The following is an 18758-nucleotide window of genomic DNA, read 5'->3' as shown; positions in this document are numbered from 1 at the left end:
GTTAACACATCCATTCAAAGCTCGCGTAGGTTCATTTTGTCTTCTTATTGAATATATGTTGGAGTTCCGATATTCCGATGGAATATCTGCTCATCACTCAGAACTCAATCTAAAAAGATCTACAGAAACTTGTCTGAATATCAGAATCTCAACATATAAATCAAAGTTTTCCCCTTGCATGATTTCAAAATAAAAGCATACACTAAGACAAACCAGCTTTTTAAGTCTGTGTGTTAAATATTCACCAAACATTTTTACACTAGCTTTATGCAACATGCTAACACTATGAGGTATTTTCCATCACGGCTGCCTCCTTGCATTGAAGTCCGTCAGTCGTACCTTTTTAGCTCGTAGTAGCCCTACATGTACAAGAAGTCCACCGGAGGGGGGGATAAAAAGAGCGTGAAAACAAACACACCGACCATTACTGTTACTGTTCATGGTGGAGTCAACCAGCTCAGTTGTTGCATAAATTGGACTCGTCGCTGCTGTGCACATGTGTGAGAATATGCCCTTTCTGTCTCAATACCAAATATCACACATGCAAATTTCATTTAAGATGGTCAGTATTTACACATTCCGTCAATTTCATTACAAACCAACACTCGTCAGCATCTATGCGTTCAGTTCCAACATGTTTTGGTTGCTTTTCCTGTGCATTTTCTAAATAAATCCACGACTGTACTTGACAGACGGGTCATGACATCATAGTCTACGGGCTAGCGTGTCCCCACGGGAATTTAGTAAACAAAAAGTTCAGCACTAAAGGAGCATTTTGCCACAGAAATGTAACATTTAGACGTCATTACTCGCACTTAACAGGACACATTAGTTCCTAACGTTTAACATGACACCTTTTCGAGTAAGTTGTCTACTCGTTATGATGCAATATGTTGTGTTGAGCATGATATGTTCATAACTGTCATTTTCCAGCAGCTAGCAACTGCCAAAATACATTCCACAAACATGGCCGACGCTTCGGGCATCTTATTTCCTAACCTAACACTTTCTAATACATTTTCTACTTATGACAAGAACAACTTTACATCCTAATTTTCCGGTGAGAACAGACGTTGAGGTATATAGGCAATAAAGCCCAAACACTAAATGATATTCCCGACATGGATCGTTTTTCCCCTGTGGTGACTTCCACAATACATTCCACAGACATGGCGACATGCCGTTTGTATGTAATTTTGCCATTATTTCAAACCGCTTTGGGCATATTTTTGCTCAAAAACAAAAAGCCACAACAGGTTTTTTTTTTTTTTTCCAAACTTCTACTGATTATAATACATTATTACTACCTCACGTATAAATTCTGGTGAAAACAAGCTAGCAATGACAATTTGTCTCCTGAGAATTTAGTAGGAACCTACACCAAAAGTACTATTTTCATAAATAGCCCTATTTGTACACACGTTCAAACCCAGTAATGCTACCGGTGTAGGGGGTTGATATGCGGTACATCGGACAACAAAGTTCTTTCAAGTAACCCATCCAAACACGTGTCTTTGCTATTAACTTTCAGTGATCCTACTAAATTCTCTTGAGAACATGCTAATGAATGACAGCGTCCTCTAACGTGACGACGAGGCAGAAAACGTGGTTTGCATTCATGTGGACTCAAGTAGTGTGGATGTTTGGCACACACAGTGCATGTAAAACAGCTAGCGTGTCTTTGCAGTTCTTATTGTTACTTGTACTTAAAAGTCAAGCTAATGTCTCTTCAGCTTGCAAAGGGAGGATTTGACAAAAAAAATTCCCAAAAATGTTCCTTTTTTTTTTTTTTTTGAGAAGATCTCCTCCAGAGAGACCAACACCAGCTTATGTCCCTTTACCTTGTAAAGGTGCCTCCCAGCAGTACCCAACCAAACCCCCCCCAGGCCATCATGGAAGTCCACTATTCACTGATGCTCCTTCTCTCCCGGATCATCAGCTTCTTCATCTTCATGCGTCTGTTCTGGAACCAGATTTTGACCTGTCGTTCGGTCAGGTTCAAGAGTCTCGCCACCTCCAAGCGGCGGTCCCGTGTCAGATACATATTGTAGAGGAACTCCTTCTCCAGCTCCAGGGTCTGGTGCTTGGTGTACGGGCACCTTTTCTTGCGGGTGGATTTGGCGTGGATCCAGCTGGCCGAGGGGTTCTCTGCAGCATGAAAAGACTCACGGTCACTTGGAGACGCTCACCAAAACATTTACATTCCCTCAATACGATCCTGCCACGGGAAAACATTCCCGTGGAAGACGTTTTATGATGTTTTGGCTTTTGAGTGTAGATACGGAAACATTATCTGTGTTCAATCTATTTATTTTTATGTTGCTTAAACTTTTTTTTAGCTTTTCTTTGCTTCCCGGTCCAAAACATCTTGTCAGGTTTTTCTTAGGAAGTAGCGTTATAGTCACTAGTAAATCTGAAGGATTCTGGCAGTGCTCGGCTTCATTGTTAAAAAAAAAAGTGCACTTGGGGAGAGATATCCAAAACGCTCACTAGCAATGTTTTATTGGCCTCTTGGAAAAGATGGTGTAAAAATACTGCATGTGGACCTCCAGCAAGCCAGGAGGGAGCAACAAGTATGTGGCTCTTGTTTCACACTCTACCACCACCAGCTAACTGGAGGTGCTTGCTATTTTTAATACACCCTTCCACACCCTCCCTCACACACACACACACACTTTTTATTTTAATTTAGCACTGACGAGCTTGACATTTCATTCTTTTTGTGCGGTCACTTAACATGCACATCTGACATCTCACTTATAATACTCCTAATATAATACTCCTAATAGCTAACGTGTATTGCATTTTTATTTTATGTATTTGAGTGAGCTGTATTATTACAATATTTTATTTAATTTCAATATTCATACTCTATATATTTATCCCACCCCATCATTACTTTTAAGGCCTGCAGTGTAATTTTTTTTCTATTACATATTCCGGCACCTATTATATTTGTTTTTTTACTGTTAAAAGCTTGATGTTTAGTTCAATATTCATAAACCATAATAAAAAAACTCACTGGACACTTCTTAATGACCCCCCTCCCCCCAAGGTGCATACACAAAGATGATAATGCTGACTTTTGAAGTGCATTGCGTTAACCACAAATATTAGAAACAATTATGATGCAGTATGTAAACTACAGCCCCATTAATTCAAACTAAAGAGCATTATTATGTTATGTAAAGGAAGAATTATACATGCTGGGACGTGCAAGTGTACCTAATAACGTGTGTGTGTGTGTGTGTTAAAAGGTTTTTAATGTGCAGAGTAAACATACCTGTGTTGGCGCTGAAGTCGCAAATGGCTAAATAACAGCAAAGTCCTTCTAATTATTTTAATGGACAATAAAGTTTTATACATTGTCGTTTAGGCCTAGAGGACATTTATAGGCCAATAAAAGTCTCACACACTTACTTGCATATGGTCACATTCTTGCACTCACACACACACACACACACACACTCATGCACTCAGGCCTGCCACTGGTTCATGGTTTCATGGTTCCGAACCTGCATCTTTACCTGGATCTGCCGGTTGGGCTTTCCTCTTCTCGTCGTCATCCTCCTTTTTGGGTTCCGGCTTCCTCCGCAGCTCCTCGGCGGTTCCCAGCCGCTCGAGGACCACCTCGCCCGGGCTGGCGAAGCTGGAGTCCTCTCCGGGGCTCCCGTGCGAGGGCGGCGAGCTCTCCGGCTTTACCGCCTCGAACCTTGTGCTCGGGTTGGAGGGGCAGCCCTGAGCAGCCGGGAGGCACCCGGGGAAGCTGCCCTCCGAGGTGGAAGTAGGGCCTTCCCAGCAGCGGACGAATCTGCTCTCCGAGGCCGAGGCGAGGTGATCAGCGTGCGGTTGCGGGGCGTAGTAGGGCTGCTGGGGCTGGAGGTGCTGCTGGTGGTGGCTGAGGAGGTGATGTGGATGGAAAAGCCCCGGGATGGGAGCGCCCGGGGCGGCCTGCAGCGGCGGGGAAGAAGGCGAGGGAGCCGGAGGAGTGTTAGTCCAAGGAGAGAAGCCGTTTAAGCTCGTCGGTTTGTTGGGGAAATGGGAAAAATCCGGAATGTGTGAGCCGGGGGTCCCCTCCTCCTCCGCGCCGCGGGATGGCTTTGCGCAGCCCGCCGTCGACGCCTGCAAGCCTGCGGTGAGGAAATGTGCACCGTACGCCTCCTCGGTCTGCAGCCCCATCATGGAATAATAATTTGTTAGCGACATGTTTATTTTATTATTTCAATAAAAAAGACACTTAAAGGCGACTGTAAAACCTTAGATGGGTCAGTATAGTGGCTTCCATCCTCCCCTAAAATGGTAGTAATTTTTTTTCCTGCCCGTACCTTCTCCTCAGCTGCCTATTGGTTATGCTGGGGATCACATGGTTGCACTGTATTTACCCGGCCGAGCAAATAAATCAAATCATTCTTTTGTGCTCACAAATGTGATAGGAGGCCTCATATGCCAGATGGACGTGCAAGATGTTGCAGAAAAAAAAACTGTTTTACAGGCTGAATGAAATAGCAGAGACATTTACAAGCCCACTAACAAGTATCTGTGTGTGCGCGCGCACGTGTGTGCTTGCCTGCGTGTGCGTGCGTGTGTGTGTGTATCAAAATTCATACAAGTACATTTGAATGTTGCCTTTTCATTAAGAAAAAGTGAATGACTAGCATTTTTGGTAATGGGTGAAAAAACATTTTTTTTCATTTTTATTTTTACATACAAATGACCAACAAAATCCTCCATTGTATTTATATTCTATATTATTATTATTCCCTGCTTTTCCATGAACACATTCATCTTCTTGTCCAATATAATGTCCATAAAAAGCAATTTAAACCCAAATAAGGCAATGAAAATGGTTGGCTTAATGTGCTTTCATTTTAAGATTCATATAGCTTTGCATGTGGCCTTGATATTTTTGCACATTCCTTCACTATAAGAAGATTTTTTTCTGACATTTAAACATATTTTCAACTCAATTTCGCCTATACATTGTGTTTATGAAATATTAACTCGATATTTACATGTTTGGTATGCTTACTTGAATTTTATTTTAAATGTAAAATATGGTTACTTGTATTAATTCACAATATAATGCTTATTTTCTTAGTGTAACTTAAAAATATGCATCCAGTGTTGACAGGATTTCAAATATACTCATTACTAAATTGTCCAACACATCTTTTTTAAAATCAGGCTATATAATTAATGAGAATTTGAAATGACATACAGCTGTAACGGCGCCCCCTATTGACTGGAGTATAAAGTGTCACAGTGTGACCCAAAATCTCATAACTTGTCCTGCACCCTGCACATCCTTATAAATGTATTGCATATAACCACAAGTTTTTTTCCGGCTGCAGACTTAAAAAAAAACAAACACGCGTATTTAGCAGCTTGCATGCAGCCAACACTTCAGAGCGGCCGTATTTCACCTCCTAAATGTCCTCAGTGCTTTATCGGGCCAGAATAAACCCCGGCAGAAGGTCTGAGATTAAAGAGAGGAACACATTAATCAGCTCCTAAAATGTTGTTTGGCTCGGGTGCGCCCAGGAGGGCTAATAGCTACTCTGCTGCCTCCAGGTGGCGCTGTCACAGAGAAACCTCCAGCTGCTCCATCACCACAGAGGAAGATGCATCAGGGTTAGAGTTGATTACCTTTCATTTTTTAAAGCTGTCATAGTACCATCAGTGGTAGTACATTTTAAATACTATTATTATGAGCAGCAGTGGGCTGCACGGCGGTCGAGTGGTTAGCGTGCAGACCACACAGCTAGGAGAATTCAATTCAATTCCTCGGCCATCTCTGTGTGAAGTTTGCATGTTCTCCCCGTGCATGCGTGGGTTTTCTCCGGGTACTCCGGTTTCCTCCCACATTCCAAAAACATGCTAGGTTAATTGGCGACTCCAAATGTGAGTGTGAATGGTTGTTTGTCTATATGTGCCCTGTGATTGGCTGGCCACCAGTCCAGGGTGTACCCCGCCTCTTGCCCGAAGACAGCTGGGATAGGCTCCAGCACCCCCGCGACCCTCATGAGGATAAGCGGTAGAAAATGAATGAATGAGCAGCAGTGCTAGCCTAGTTGTGATGTTAGTATTATTTTAAGTTGAATACCTCTAAATGGTGTGTTTTTTCTTTCGGAAAAAATGTGCCCATACATCCAGGGATAACCAGAAATAGAAATTCATGTAAAGAAAATAAAATTTACTACCACAGTTTGTCCCCGGTTTATGTACGAGTTCCGTTTCTCTGGGATGTACGTCAAGTTTTGGTGTAACTCAGATCCTACACTCACATTGTACACAGAACACGTAATAAAACACTAAATCCAAGAATTAAATGAAACAGTAGCAACAGTTTTCATAGCAATAATCGGGTGAGAGGCGGGGTACACCCTGGACTGGTCGCCAGCCAATCACAGGGCACATATAGACAAACAACCATTCACACTCACATTCATACCTATATGGACAATTTGGAGTCGCCAATTAACCTAGCATGTTTTTGGAATGTGGGAGAAAACCCAAGCATGCACGGGGGAGAACATGCAAATTCCACACAGAGATGTCCGAGGGTGGAATTGAACGCTTGTCTCCTAGCTGTGAGGTCTGCGCGCTAACCACTAGACCACCGTGCCGCTCGTTTACGGATCAATATTACGTTTTTAATGAATGTATGGGAATGGTAGTAAAGGTAGTATGATAGGTGCAGTTTGACCCTGGAACAGATAATTGCTACTTACATTTACTTACAGCATCTTTGAAAGGATTTTGTCTGACCTTGGAGCTTCCACTGTGTTATTGTTACTATGGCAACCATGCCAACAGTCAAACCTAATACATTTAGTTATTAATTCTGGTCCTTAGAAGTATAATTCTAATCGGTATTCAATAATATGACAAAATTTGTTGTCCTTATAAAAAACAATATAACTGCTTCACAGCACAGTAGTTTGGGTTTGTCTCATTAGTGGCTGCCACATTTGCATCAGGTTCCCATCCTCCGTAACCACGTCCCTTCTCCTCCTCCGTGACAGCCCCCCATTCCCGGCATCCTTCTACCAATATAATCAACCAATCCCTCCTCCTTACATGGCTACACCGTCTCAGTCTGGCCTCTCTGACCTTGTCTCCCATGCAGACGTCTAACTTGGGCCGTTCCTCCAATCTGCTCGTTTCTAATCCCGTCCTTCTTCTTCTCTCCCAACAAAAATCTAAGATATGCCACCTCTGGCAGACAAAAGGCAAACTCGTGTCTGCTGGCCAGACCTTCCATCTGAGCCGGTGTCACTACTGTCCTTGATGACCTCCCCGCGTCATCTATATGCCGCAGAGAAATAAGTCATACACCAATGTGACCTGATAGGCATGTTTTAATCACATATGCTGCTATCGCAATATTGCTATATGCAAATATGACTCTTATCTCAAATAGAAACCTTATCACGTCCACTTCAGACAACTAAGACCGCTGATTTCTTTTTAAATAGTTTAAGGTTGACCAATGACAATGAGCCAGTAATGCACAATAAAGTGTATCAGTGTTGGCCCACACAGATGAACAGGCTGCTCCTGCACTTTATTGCCGCTCATTTGAAACACAATCTCCTCTTTCATGTGTGTGTAAGTGTGTGTGTGTGTGTGTGTGTAAGTGTGTGTGTGTGTGTCAGGAGCAGACACAGAGTGTGAGGGTGTATTGCGCCAATAAAAGTGATTAGGTGTAGGAAATGGTGGCTGTGCGGTTCAAGTTTCAGACTTGGACTTTGTTGCTGCTGTGGAATAGACACAAAGACATACACACACACACACAAAATGAGGAGATTTTGTTTTGTTGTTGGCTCCAGAACATCCTTAAAGAAACGTAGTTTGGCAACATTAGGCAATAATTTGATGTTTTAGTTCAATTTGTACTTTGGCATTTGCACTATTTGTATTGTTGGTAAATGTACCACATCGATAGCAGTGTATGCAAATGTGTGTTCTTTCAAATCTTCTAGTTATGCATGTGAAGGAGAAATCAAACAGAAAAATCGAGGCCATCAGGTCAAATGTATCGTGCAGTAAGTTTTAACATGCTCAGCGTCTTTAAATTTAACCTGCTATATCATGAAAAATCATTAGGAATGTCCCATATTGTGTGCCTGTATGTGTCCTGTGATTGGCTGGTGACCAGAAGTCAGCTGGGATAGGTTCCAGCATACCCCTACAACACTAATGAGGATAACCGATATAGAAAATGGGTGGAATATTTTGTCATAATTTCTATAATTTTATGACTTTATTTGCTTTTTCCCAAACCTAATATTCCAAAAATTAGTTTTTTTTGGTCATAATATTACCATCCATCCATCCATCGAAAAGAACAAAAGAGAAAAAAAGAAAAAAGAAAAAAGGAAAAAGAGAGAAAAAAGAAAAAAGATAAAAGAAAGAAAAAAGAAAAATAAAAAAAAAGAATGTCTCATATTGGCTTTTTTGCAGAAAACCTATATGCTGATATTGTCCAACTCTCAATTTCCGATACCGATGTCAGCCGATACTTATATGTGTAACATGACATATAATATATCCTGTGGTGGACTGGACACATACAATCATGGGAAAAAATATTAGACCACCCTTGTTTCTTCACTTTATTTATTCCTTTAATGCCCTTTAGTGTTGTGTACAGCATATTGTGTACAGAAAAAAATCTGATGCCAATATTGCATTTTTATGCTAATATTGGGCCGATAATTATCGGACATCCCTAAAAGTAATATATACATTTAAATATTTGGGATTTTCTCTTCATCTCTTTGGATTTATTAAGACACGACACAGCCAAACAATTAGTGTTAAATATATTTAATGTATTAAAAAACAGTCATTTATGTCATTTCCCAGAGTGTCCTTAATGCTTTTCTGTGAAGTAGAAAAGTATTCTATCCAGGGCTGTCCAAAGTGTGGCTGGAGAGGGAGGGGGGGGATTTTTGGCTTGTTTTTTTATTGGCCCTTAACATATTGTAAAAATAATGACATATGTTAGCTTTTAGTTAATAACACAAAGCTATGTTTTGTGCACCAACATTGAGCTGGTCCGGATTTTATGTAGGCAACCCCCACTGGAAGTTCTGACACCCCTGCCCTGCATTAATGCGGATTCTGTGAAAATGTATGCTCAACTTTATTGAACAACTGAGCAAAGAGTGTGCTAGTGACCAAAAGCAATGCAGTATTAGTATTGTAATATATGTTTACATTAAAAAATATATATAAACACTGAATAAATTCCATTTATCCATTTTTTATGCCGATTATCCTCATTAGAGTCGCGGGGGTATGCTGGAGCCTATCCCAGCCAACTGGTCGCCAGCCAATCGCAGGGCACATATAAAAAATTATCAATTTTATTCTTTTTAGAATGCATTTGGTTTTGGATCATTTCTCTCTTTGGAACATTTGAAAACTCACAAAAAAGCCAAAGAAAAAGCAAAATTTGCAGCTTTACTGCTGTGCGGCAGTCTGACGTCTCACGTGATGCCGTGCCTGACAGTATTTCAAAAATGTTGATCCAACCCCGAATTGTACGGCCTCCGCATCCGAAGTTAGCGGTTTGACTGCAAGCGCATAATTACTAACCAGCTCCTGCATATTACCAGTCTCGGTCATCATTTTTCCATGAGAGCATACGGTTCAAATCCATTGCAGTACTGCACTCGTTTTCTCTCCAGCTTCTTTGCCTTCATCCTTCTGTTCTGGAACCAGATCTTCACCTGCCTGCACAGCAACACAAGCACACGCTCATTTAGCTCTGGGCTGCAAACAAACAAAATCATCAATCTGACTGAAAATAAGACAGCCGTTTTAATGTGGAATTTTTTTTTTACGTCTGTGTCCTCACATGCCAAGCAAATGTCAGTGTTCAAAGATTTAGATTTGGTGTCAGATAATAAACATCACAAGACATCATGCTGATGAATACAATACAAACAGCAATATGCCTACTATTCATATTTATGTGCCAATACAAGAAGACAAGAAACCTTTTGCGTATTAAAAAAAAAGCAATTTCATCTGCAATAATCTGCAAGTTTGCATACAAACAACTTTGGAAATGATCTTCTCAGCAGTGTGTATATGGAAATGCATGCCTTGTGTTATACGCACACACACCGGTCAGTGAGGTGCAGGAGATGAGACAGCTGCAAACGTCTCTGCTTGTTGATGTAGATGTTGAGGAGGAACTCCTTCTCCAGCTCTCTGATCTGCTGCTTGGAGTAAGGACAACGCTTCTTACTTCTTCCTGTGGCGTTAAAACAATATGACAACACAATATTTGGACACATACGCAACATTTAGTCTTTATAGGTCACATTAAAGTGACTCCACAGTGGGACATGACTGACTTTTAATGCAAAACCATTGTTGCCTTATATAGCCTACGCCAAAACATGACCATTACTATATGTAATATTAAAAAATATACTGTTTTTAATTTATTTTTACTTAAATAATGGTAATGGTATTATTTCATTTGAACATGCATCAGATTACAATTGAATGCATCACATAATCAGTTCACAGTTCCACATGTCCAAAAGGAGTAGGAAGAAGCAAAGCTTATTAAATCCTACCCCTCCATCTGGTACTTTTACAATCAGTAACTGTTACATTTGTTCACTTCCTGCTTTCCTAATATTTTTATTGTGTTTAATTAACTTGAAATATTACATGGACCTTATGATAGCCTTAAATGAAATGTATTTGGTTTTGTCTTTGGCTTAGTAAAGTATATTATATATAGAAAAAAATATTACCTTGCAGTATTGACCTTTTTTTTAATATATTGAAATATTGTTTCAACTTGAGTAAATTTCCACATTTAATTAATTGAAGAAATTATTATTTTCAGCTCTTTTAGTTGTATAAAAGTAATTTTCTTTCACCAAACATCCACTCTGTACAGTTAGGATCTTATTGTGTGGCTCTTATTGTGTGTTACATTTGTTCACTTCCTGCTTTCCTAATATAGTTTAAGCGTTTTTTTTAATTGTGTTGAATTAACTTGAAATATTACATGGAACTTATGATAGCCTGAAATAAAATGTATTTGTTTTTGTCTTTGGCTTAGTAAAGCATATTATATCTATATATAATTTTTTTTACCTTACAGTATTGACCTTTTTTTAAAATATATTGAAATTATGCTGTAACATTAATTTCCACATGTAATTAATTGAAGACATATTTTTCAGCTCTTTTAGTTGTATAAAAGTATTTTCTTTCACCAAACATCCACTCTGTACAGTTAGGATCTTATTGTGTGGATTTATTAATTGCTGTGATGACCCCCACTGAGCCCCCAATTCGTTTTATTGAGCCATTTAGACGCAATAATGTTTCATGTACAAATATGATGACCATAAAAAGTTACTCCAAAGGTCCCCACCTTTTTTTTTGTCATTTATGAAGTAATGTTATAAAATATTTATTCCTTCCACTCACTCGGGCTGTGACCGAACCCTCCCGTGGTTCTGCTGCAGGAATACGCCTCCACCTCGTCCTCATTCCCGGCCTCGCTGCTCTCCCCGTGGTCCCCGCTCATACACGCGGCTGGACCGCACAGTTTCCCTCGCTGTCTCCCTGGTGACACCTCCGCGTTTTGTTGCAGTGATCCCTTGGCTCTTACCCAGGGGAAGGCACGCGAATCCGGGCCGAGCGTTGTCAATCTCTCCGGTAACTGCGGAGCGAGTACATGCTGATTCAAACCCGGTTCCGAGTTGCTGAGGCCGGTTCGTCCGTACACAAAACAGCCCCGACTGGGATCAGATATGGTGGTCTCCGGGAAGGGGCCACAATGGCGGTACAAATCTCCCTGCAAGTGGATAGAAGGAGGTGTATGAGGGGTGATCCTCCACCTCTCCGGAGGAGGATGCTCCGGGTAGCTCAGGCCTCGATACCCGCACAGTCCAGCACTGAGAGCCGAACCGGGGGGCACGGGGCACGAATCAGACGGTGGAGGATGATAGCCTGGGTAATACATAACGAACTGACTATTTAAAGTCTCAACTTGTTGTTTTTACCACATTCCCTGAATTATGTCATTAAATTGTTCAAATAAATATGTATAGGATGCAATTCCACCTACACATGGAAACAAGTGGTTGTCAAGGTTGGAAAAATCATACAAGACTTTGACCTTGAGCCTGCCCACATTGTGTCTACAGGGTGTAATTAAATAAATGCACTGTAGTGTTTTTGTAGTTGTAGGACCATGACAATCCAGGCTTGGACAGCCCCCCATCTCAACTTTCTTTGATTTTTTTTTTAAACTTTAAGCCAAAGAGAAAACATTCCATCTTTTTAGTGCACCATAAAACTTCGAGTGGCACACAATCTGGACTTAAATGAACGATTCTAGGTTTAGATCCTTAAAGACATTTAAAATGAGAATTGTTTGGCTATTTCAAACATGATGATGATGATAGCATCTCTGATGCTCTACTTTTGGTACCTTTGTGTCGTCTGTTAGTCGGAAAGTCAGCCCTGATATGAAAAAGACTTCCTAAATCTCCATGATTTCCAAAGCAGATCTCTTTGGATTTGAGGACTAGATGAGTCTAACAGGAGCTTTGAGACAAAAAAAAGTTTTTTTTTATTTTCAGTAAATCTGAAATAAGGCGTCTGCTCATCTTGGTTCTGCTCAACATTTTATGGTTGGAAGGGAGTTTTCCTTTCTTTAAAGCCAAGTGTCTGTTCATTGTTGGCACGATGTTACGGGAATTACTTCTAACAAGGCCTGCGATGTGTTATAGCCTTCTTATTGATTCTTTTACACAACATGGCACAGCTGGAGTTTGTGACCCATCATATCGTGCTGTCAATGTGCTTCCTCTTCTCATAACATGACTGGGTGTTACAAAAAAGCCAAAGAAAAAGCACAGCAAACGAACCTGAAGTTCATCTTGAGAGGTGTCACTAAATGCAGCGTGCCTGAAGAGTCCTGATGAACTAAACATTCAGTCAGCAGCATGCATGTAGATCATGGGTGTCCAAAGTAAGTCACCGTTAATTGACTACACTGCTGATGAGGATGTCCTACATCTTCATGTAAAAAAAATCCAAACTATCCTTTTAATCAAATTACTGGCACTTGCAACTTTCTGTATGTGTGTTTCATGGAGGATTATTTTTCAACCGTACTCAATTTAAAAGGCAAAGACAAAGGGGTGTAACTGTATTAATTGGCAAAGAACTACAGAATCAACTGGTGATGATGTCATTGAGGGGCAGGTGCTTTTTGCGATAAAAATATGAACACAGTTGGACTCAGACTGTGTACAAATAACACAACACTGAGTCACCAATACACTGAATCTTTTGGGAACTTGAGTCCACAGAACGATATGTGTACTGTAGCATTGTGTAAACTAAGTGATCCAAAATGACTGTCACCTGTAAGACAAAGCTAAGATGTTTTGGTCAGATAGTTTAGCATTCATTCATTCATTTTCTACCGCTTTTCCTCACGGGGGTCGCGGGGGTGCTGGAGCCTATCCCAGCTGTCTTTGGGCGAGAGGCGGGGTACACCCTGGACTGGTCGCCAGCCAATCACAGGACACATATAGACAAACAACCATTCACACTCACATTCATACCTATGGACAATTTGGAGTGGCCAATTAACCTAGCATGTTTTTGGAATGTGGGAGGAAACCGGAGTACCCGGAGAAAACCCACGCATGCCCAAAAGACAGCTGGGATAGGCTCCAGCACCCCCGCGACCCTCCTGAGGAGGGGAGAACATGCAAACTCCACACAGAGATGGCCGAAGGTGGAATCGAACCCTGGTCTCCTAGCTGTGAGGTCTGCGCGCTAACCACTTGATGCCGTGCCGCCATAGTTTAGCATATATTGACCTATTGGGTTGGTTTTGGCACTTTGAATGAATGCACTTTGGATGACTATAGCATGTAGCTAACAGCAGCAATGGAGGTTGTGTTGTTAGTGAAAGCTGAATTTGCATGCTCAATGCTGTGGTGTAGAAAATAACCAGTTTTAACAGACAAGCTAATCAAATGTTAGCTAATTCTAAAAGAAAAAGTATAGCCATAGCTACATAGTACGTGCAGTAAATCACCATCTTTAGTCAAGGTGGTCATTTGACAGCAAAGAAGGTACATCTTAGTCTTCTCATTATGATTTATAACATGTATTAGAAACACCGCTTTATGTGCAATGGGGATTTACCACACACACACACACACATCATGCGTGGAAGACATGCTTCTGTTTAAAAAATGATCATGCGGACAACTCGTTGACTGACAAAATCATCCTTACAGGAAAGCTGGTTGTCAGTTTTTTTACGACTTCTCGTGGTGTCCGCGCTGGGAAATGTGCGCAATTCTCACACAGATGCTAATTAGGGAAAAACTACAGCATGCTAGGATGTTCTCTTTCTTGTTCAGTCAACATGCTGATGCTAGCTGCATGGAAAGCTCAACCCTACTATACGAGGGCGGCTAATGCAACAACAAAGTTAACATTTTCCACCGTAAACAGTTCTTTGCTTCTTTTTACACTTGTGCGAATGTTGAAAATGTGACTTGACACATTACCTGTCCACTTAATAAAGCTGTTATATGATGGATTGACCCTGGAACAGATGATTTCCTTTTATATGCTGTGGAAAATAGCTTTTAAGTCACTAGAAGTGACTGACTGATATTAATTATCATGTAAATATACCCAATATATATCAGTTGAATTTGCTCCCATTTATCACTAGCTGAACTTAAAGATCAAAGCAAAAAGCTAAATTTGTTCTCAATCAGAAATCACTCCACACTCTTTATTGCTCTCTGGTTCTACCATATCTTTCTTATTGTGTGGAAATATGGGCTAATAACTATAAAAGCAATCTTCACTCGCTAAATGTACTGCAAAAAAGGCCAGTAAGGATAATTCATAATGCCGCCTACAGAGAACATACTAACTCCTTATTTCTAAAATCACAAATACTTAATAAACTTGCTGAAATAGTTCATCTTCAAACAGCTAAAATAATGCATAAGGCTAAAAATAACCAATTACCTAAAAATGTCATCCAATACTTCTCTACAAGAGAGGAGAAATATGATCTCAGGGAAGAACTACATTTGAAACACTTATATGCTAGGACTACGTTAAAAAGCCATAGCATTTCAGTATGTGGAATCAAACTATGGAATGGATTGAGTAAGACCCTCAAACAATGCACAACGATGAGCCAATTCAAGAAACAATACAAGCAGTTGATGTTTGCTAAATACAAGGATGAAGAGTCTTGAACCAGTCATGATGTGCTATACATATCACTATATTGACACTTACTATGGTACACATTATGTCATTGGATGGTCATATCATCTTGTACTTCAGTACGAGGTGCAATATTAAAAAAATAAATAAATAAAATAAATACATTAAAAAACCCTTAAAATGTATTATAGAAAGCAGGAAGTGAACAAATGTAACAGTTACTGATTGTAAAAGTACCAGATGGAGGGGTAGGATTTAATAAGCTTTGCTTCTTCCTACTCCTTTTGGACATGTGGAACTGTGAACTGATTATGTGATGCATTCAATTGTAATCTGATGCATGTTCAAATGAAATTAAACCATTAACATTACCAAGATCCTGAGCTTTTTTTTTACACTATTTCTTAAATATTGTCTAAATCTGTGCTTAGATCACCCACCTCCCAGGTTGCCTATGAAGATAATGATTGGACAGCACTATTATTGCTCAGGTGTGCAATATGGTGTCACTTGCAAGTTCAAATGCAGTTTTTTGTGGACCAAAACCCAACAGATTGTGCAATATTATATGCTGTCTGATGTAACGGTTTGGTTGGCTGACTCGGAGAAGCTTTTGGCCTGGATGGTATTCCGATCAAATGACGTTTGGGGACTGTAGGTCAGGCACACATGAAATCACCGTGCAGGGTCAAAGCTTTTTAACTACTTCACCTGCTTCTGGTGTCATCACACAACATTAAAACGTACAACGGGCCATTACCTGAGCAGGACACTGTTGTTAAAGTTTAACAACCTATACCACACACAACACACACACACACTGTGGCCTCCATTAAAATGTTTGGTTTGGACTCTACACAGTATGTGTGTCTATTACTCTACAAAAATGACAGATTTTCATATTTTTACCCCCTACTAAGGCACAATAATAAATATTTTTTTAAGTTTTACCTTACCTTACTTTACCTTTACTCAATGCAGAATTTTCATATTGGCTCATCTGTTTGTCATAGCAATAAAAAGCAATAAAAAGTACAGTTCTCCCTTGTTAGTATAATGTATCCGGGGATCTGGACTGGATGTGGACATTCTTCTGAGGTTCCCCGCAGTGCTACTGGGCCCGAATCGATGCAAAAGCGGATCTGTTTTAAACTGTTAAATCGTTCAGCCTCAGAACGACAACGAATGTGGAAAATGTTAAGGTATTTGACACATTAATTTAAGCGTTATTACATTTCTAGCATCCGGATAGCGGAGAACACTTGCTATAATAACCTGCCTATAAATGACTATTTATATATATATTTTTTTATAAAGACGTAAAAGGACATTAAATTTGTAAGGTGCAGCTTTGTTAGTGAACGAAAAATTACTGTCTTTCAAAAAAAATGTTTCATTGTATATATCCAGAATATATATATATATACACACAACATTGGCATTAATGATGCTTCTGTAATAATACACTACATTTACGTGGTGCGTTTTTATTTTCAAAATTAAATATAAGCCTGCGTATCTTGGTAATGGTTTTATTTCATTGGAACATGCATCAGATTACAATTGAATGCATCACATAATCAGTTCACAGTTCCACATGTCCAAAAGGAGTAGGAAGAAGCAAAGCTTATTAAATCCTACGCTTCCATATGCTACTTTTACAATCAATAACTGTTACATTTGTTCATATTATAATATACAGATAAGAATTTGTGTGGTTCTTTAAAAAAATTAAACTAAAATGTTACATTTTGCTCCTTCATAATCAATTGCATGTATTAAAAGTGTATATATTTGTATTTCTATATATTTTTTTACACTCACCTTGCACGCTTGCAGGCCCAGGCGCGTCCAGGACTATATAGCCGACCCTGGACATCTGCCCGCTTACGGCCTCTGTTGTCTTCTTTATTTTTGTATTTTTTTTTTTTTTTACACAGACTGCCAAGTCCAATAAACGACATCCCCCATCCAAGCTAAATTGACTTTGAACCAAGTGCCACAAACTGTGCAGACACTTTCAAGAGACGCAGGCAAATGGCGGACTGTAAAATGTCTCAATGAATGGAGGAGAGAACACACACACATATATAATGATTTTTTTTAAAGGACAATATTCACCAGAATAGGATAAATTAAATTAGGATAAAATTTGCAATTGAATGAACACTTAAAGTGACATTTTTGCATTTAAATAACATTTAAACAGCCATTTATTGATTTCACTGCCTGCATTAATTCATATTATTTTTTCCCCTGTAAAATGGTGCGACACGACTATAGTATTAAAATATAAAATTAATTTAAACCATGTTATATTCTGGATGACAATAAAAAAACAATTATGTCACATTTTTTGTTTATTTAATACCATTATTATGTATTGGTGGGATATATCCAGATTTGTTTTAAAAATACCCGTTTTCGTTTTCATCCGCCCCTGAGTGAAAAATGTAAATAAAAGTGAAAGTGCTTACGTTGTAAAATATGTCCTCACGGTAGGCTGCTCTTAATTCATGCACTACAAGGCTATAAAGAGGCTACGCCTAATGTCTTTGCTGAAATAATGAGGATGGATCCACGCATATTTTAACATGGGTAATAGTAGTGGAAATATATGCTGATTTGCATAATAACTCAATGGCCTTGGATGAGGTCTATGCTCTTTCTGACCGCTCTGCTGCTTTATTACAGCTTCATGAAATGTGCAGTGTGTTTAGAATTAGATTTGCGTAAAAAAAATGAGTGGGTTATATTAGGTGAATTGTAGAAATGGCTGTCCTTACAGGGTTTCAAACACAAATGTAAGACTTTTTTTTTTTATCGCATCTATAATTCTTGACAAAGCAGAGAAGGCATGCCGCCATTAAAGCTGAAGGCCACATCCACCGCCTGCTCATCACATGCACACCTTCTCTTATATTCCACACTTTTAACAGCATGTTTAATGTCACTGCAGCGTCAATTAAGTCTCTTTAGAGGCTGATTTACTGGAAGTTCTGTCAATGTGACACAAACAACAACCAAGGAAAACGTGATTGTTCTTGTTTTTCATGGGAGCAACAGAAATCTTCCATGAATTTCAATAACCAAAGACAAGGACACTCATACATCACTATATAAAATATGCTTATAAGACATATATATGCAATTGCTTGTAGTTAAGCTACTTCGATCATAATGAAATATTGTGCAAAAAAAGAAGAAAAAACCTGCTATCTTCCTGCATGCATGAGATAGTGAAATTGCGCCCTCTAGCGGTGAAAAGAGTCCCCATTCAGTTAAAGTACATGTTTTGCCTGAATCACGTGATGAACAATGTATAACTTACAATTGATAATTGATTTAATAGATCCAAGCACACGGTTGTGAAAACAAAATACATCATTAAAGTTTAAAAGTGTGCTCCTCAACCTTAAGTATATATTTAAGCTTAAACATTTGATTTGAAATTTCGCTCTTCATTGTGAAAATATTAATAAAATCAG

General features: G+C 39.5%; 1 protein-coding gene across 1 annotated transcript; it reads right to left on the bottom strand.

The window, feature by feature from the left end:
• Positions 1–1903: 1903 nt before the first annotated feature.
• LOC131108211 (homeobox protein Hox-D9b-like) lies at positions 1904–4206 on the bottom strand. Its single transcript, XM_058059075.1, has 2 exons — positions 3528–4206; positions 1904–2148 (listed from the first exon to the last, which is right to left on the bottom strand). Exons 1-2 carry the CDS (start codon positions 4204–4206, stop codon positions 1904–1906), a joined length of 924 nt encoding a protein of 307 aa, XP_057915058.1.
• Between the last annotated feature and the right edge of the window lie 14552 nt (positions 4207–18758).

Source organism: Doryrhamphus excisus, chromosome 20 (genome assembly GCF_030265055.1).
Source record: "Doryrhamphus excisus isolate RoL2022-K1 chromosome 20, RoL_Dexc_1.0, whole genome shotgun sequence".
NCBI lineage: Eukaryota > Metazoa > Chordata > Actinopteri > Syngnathiformes > Syngnathidae > Doryrhamphus > Doryrhamphus excisus.
Note: the sequence above shows the minus strand (reverse complement) of the source record. Positions and strands in the feature narration are given on the sequence as shown.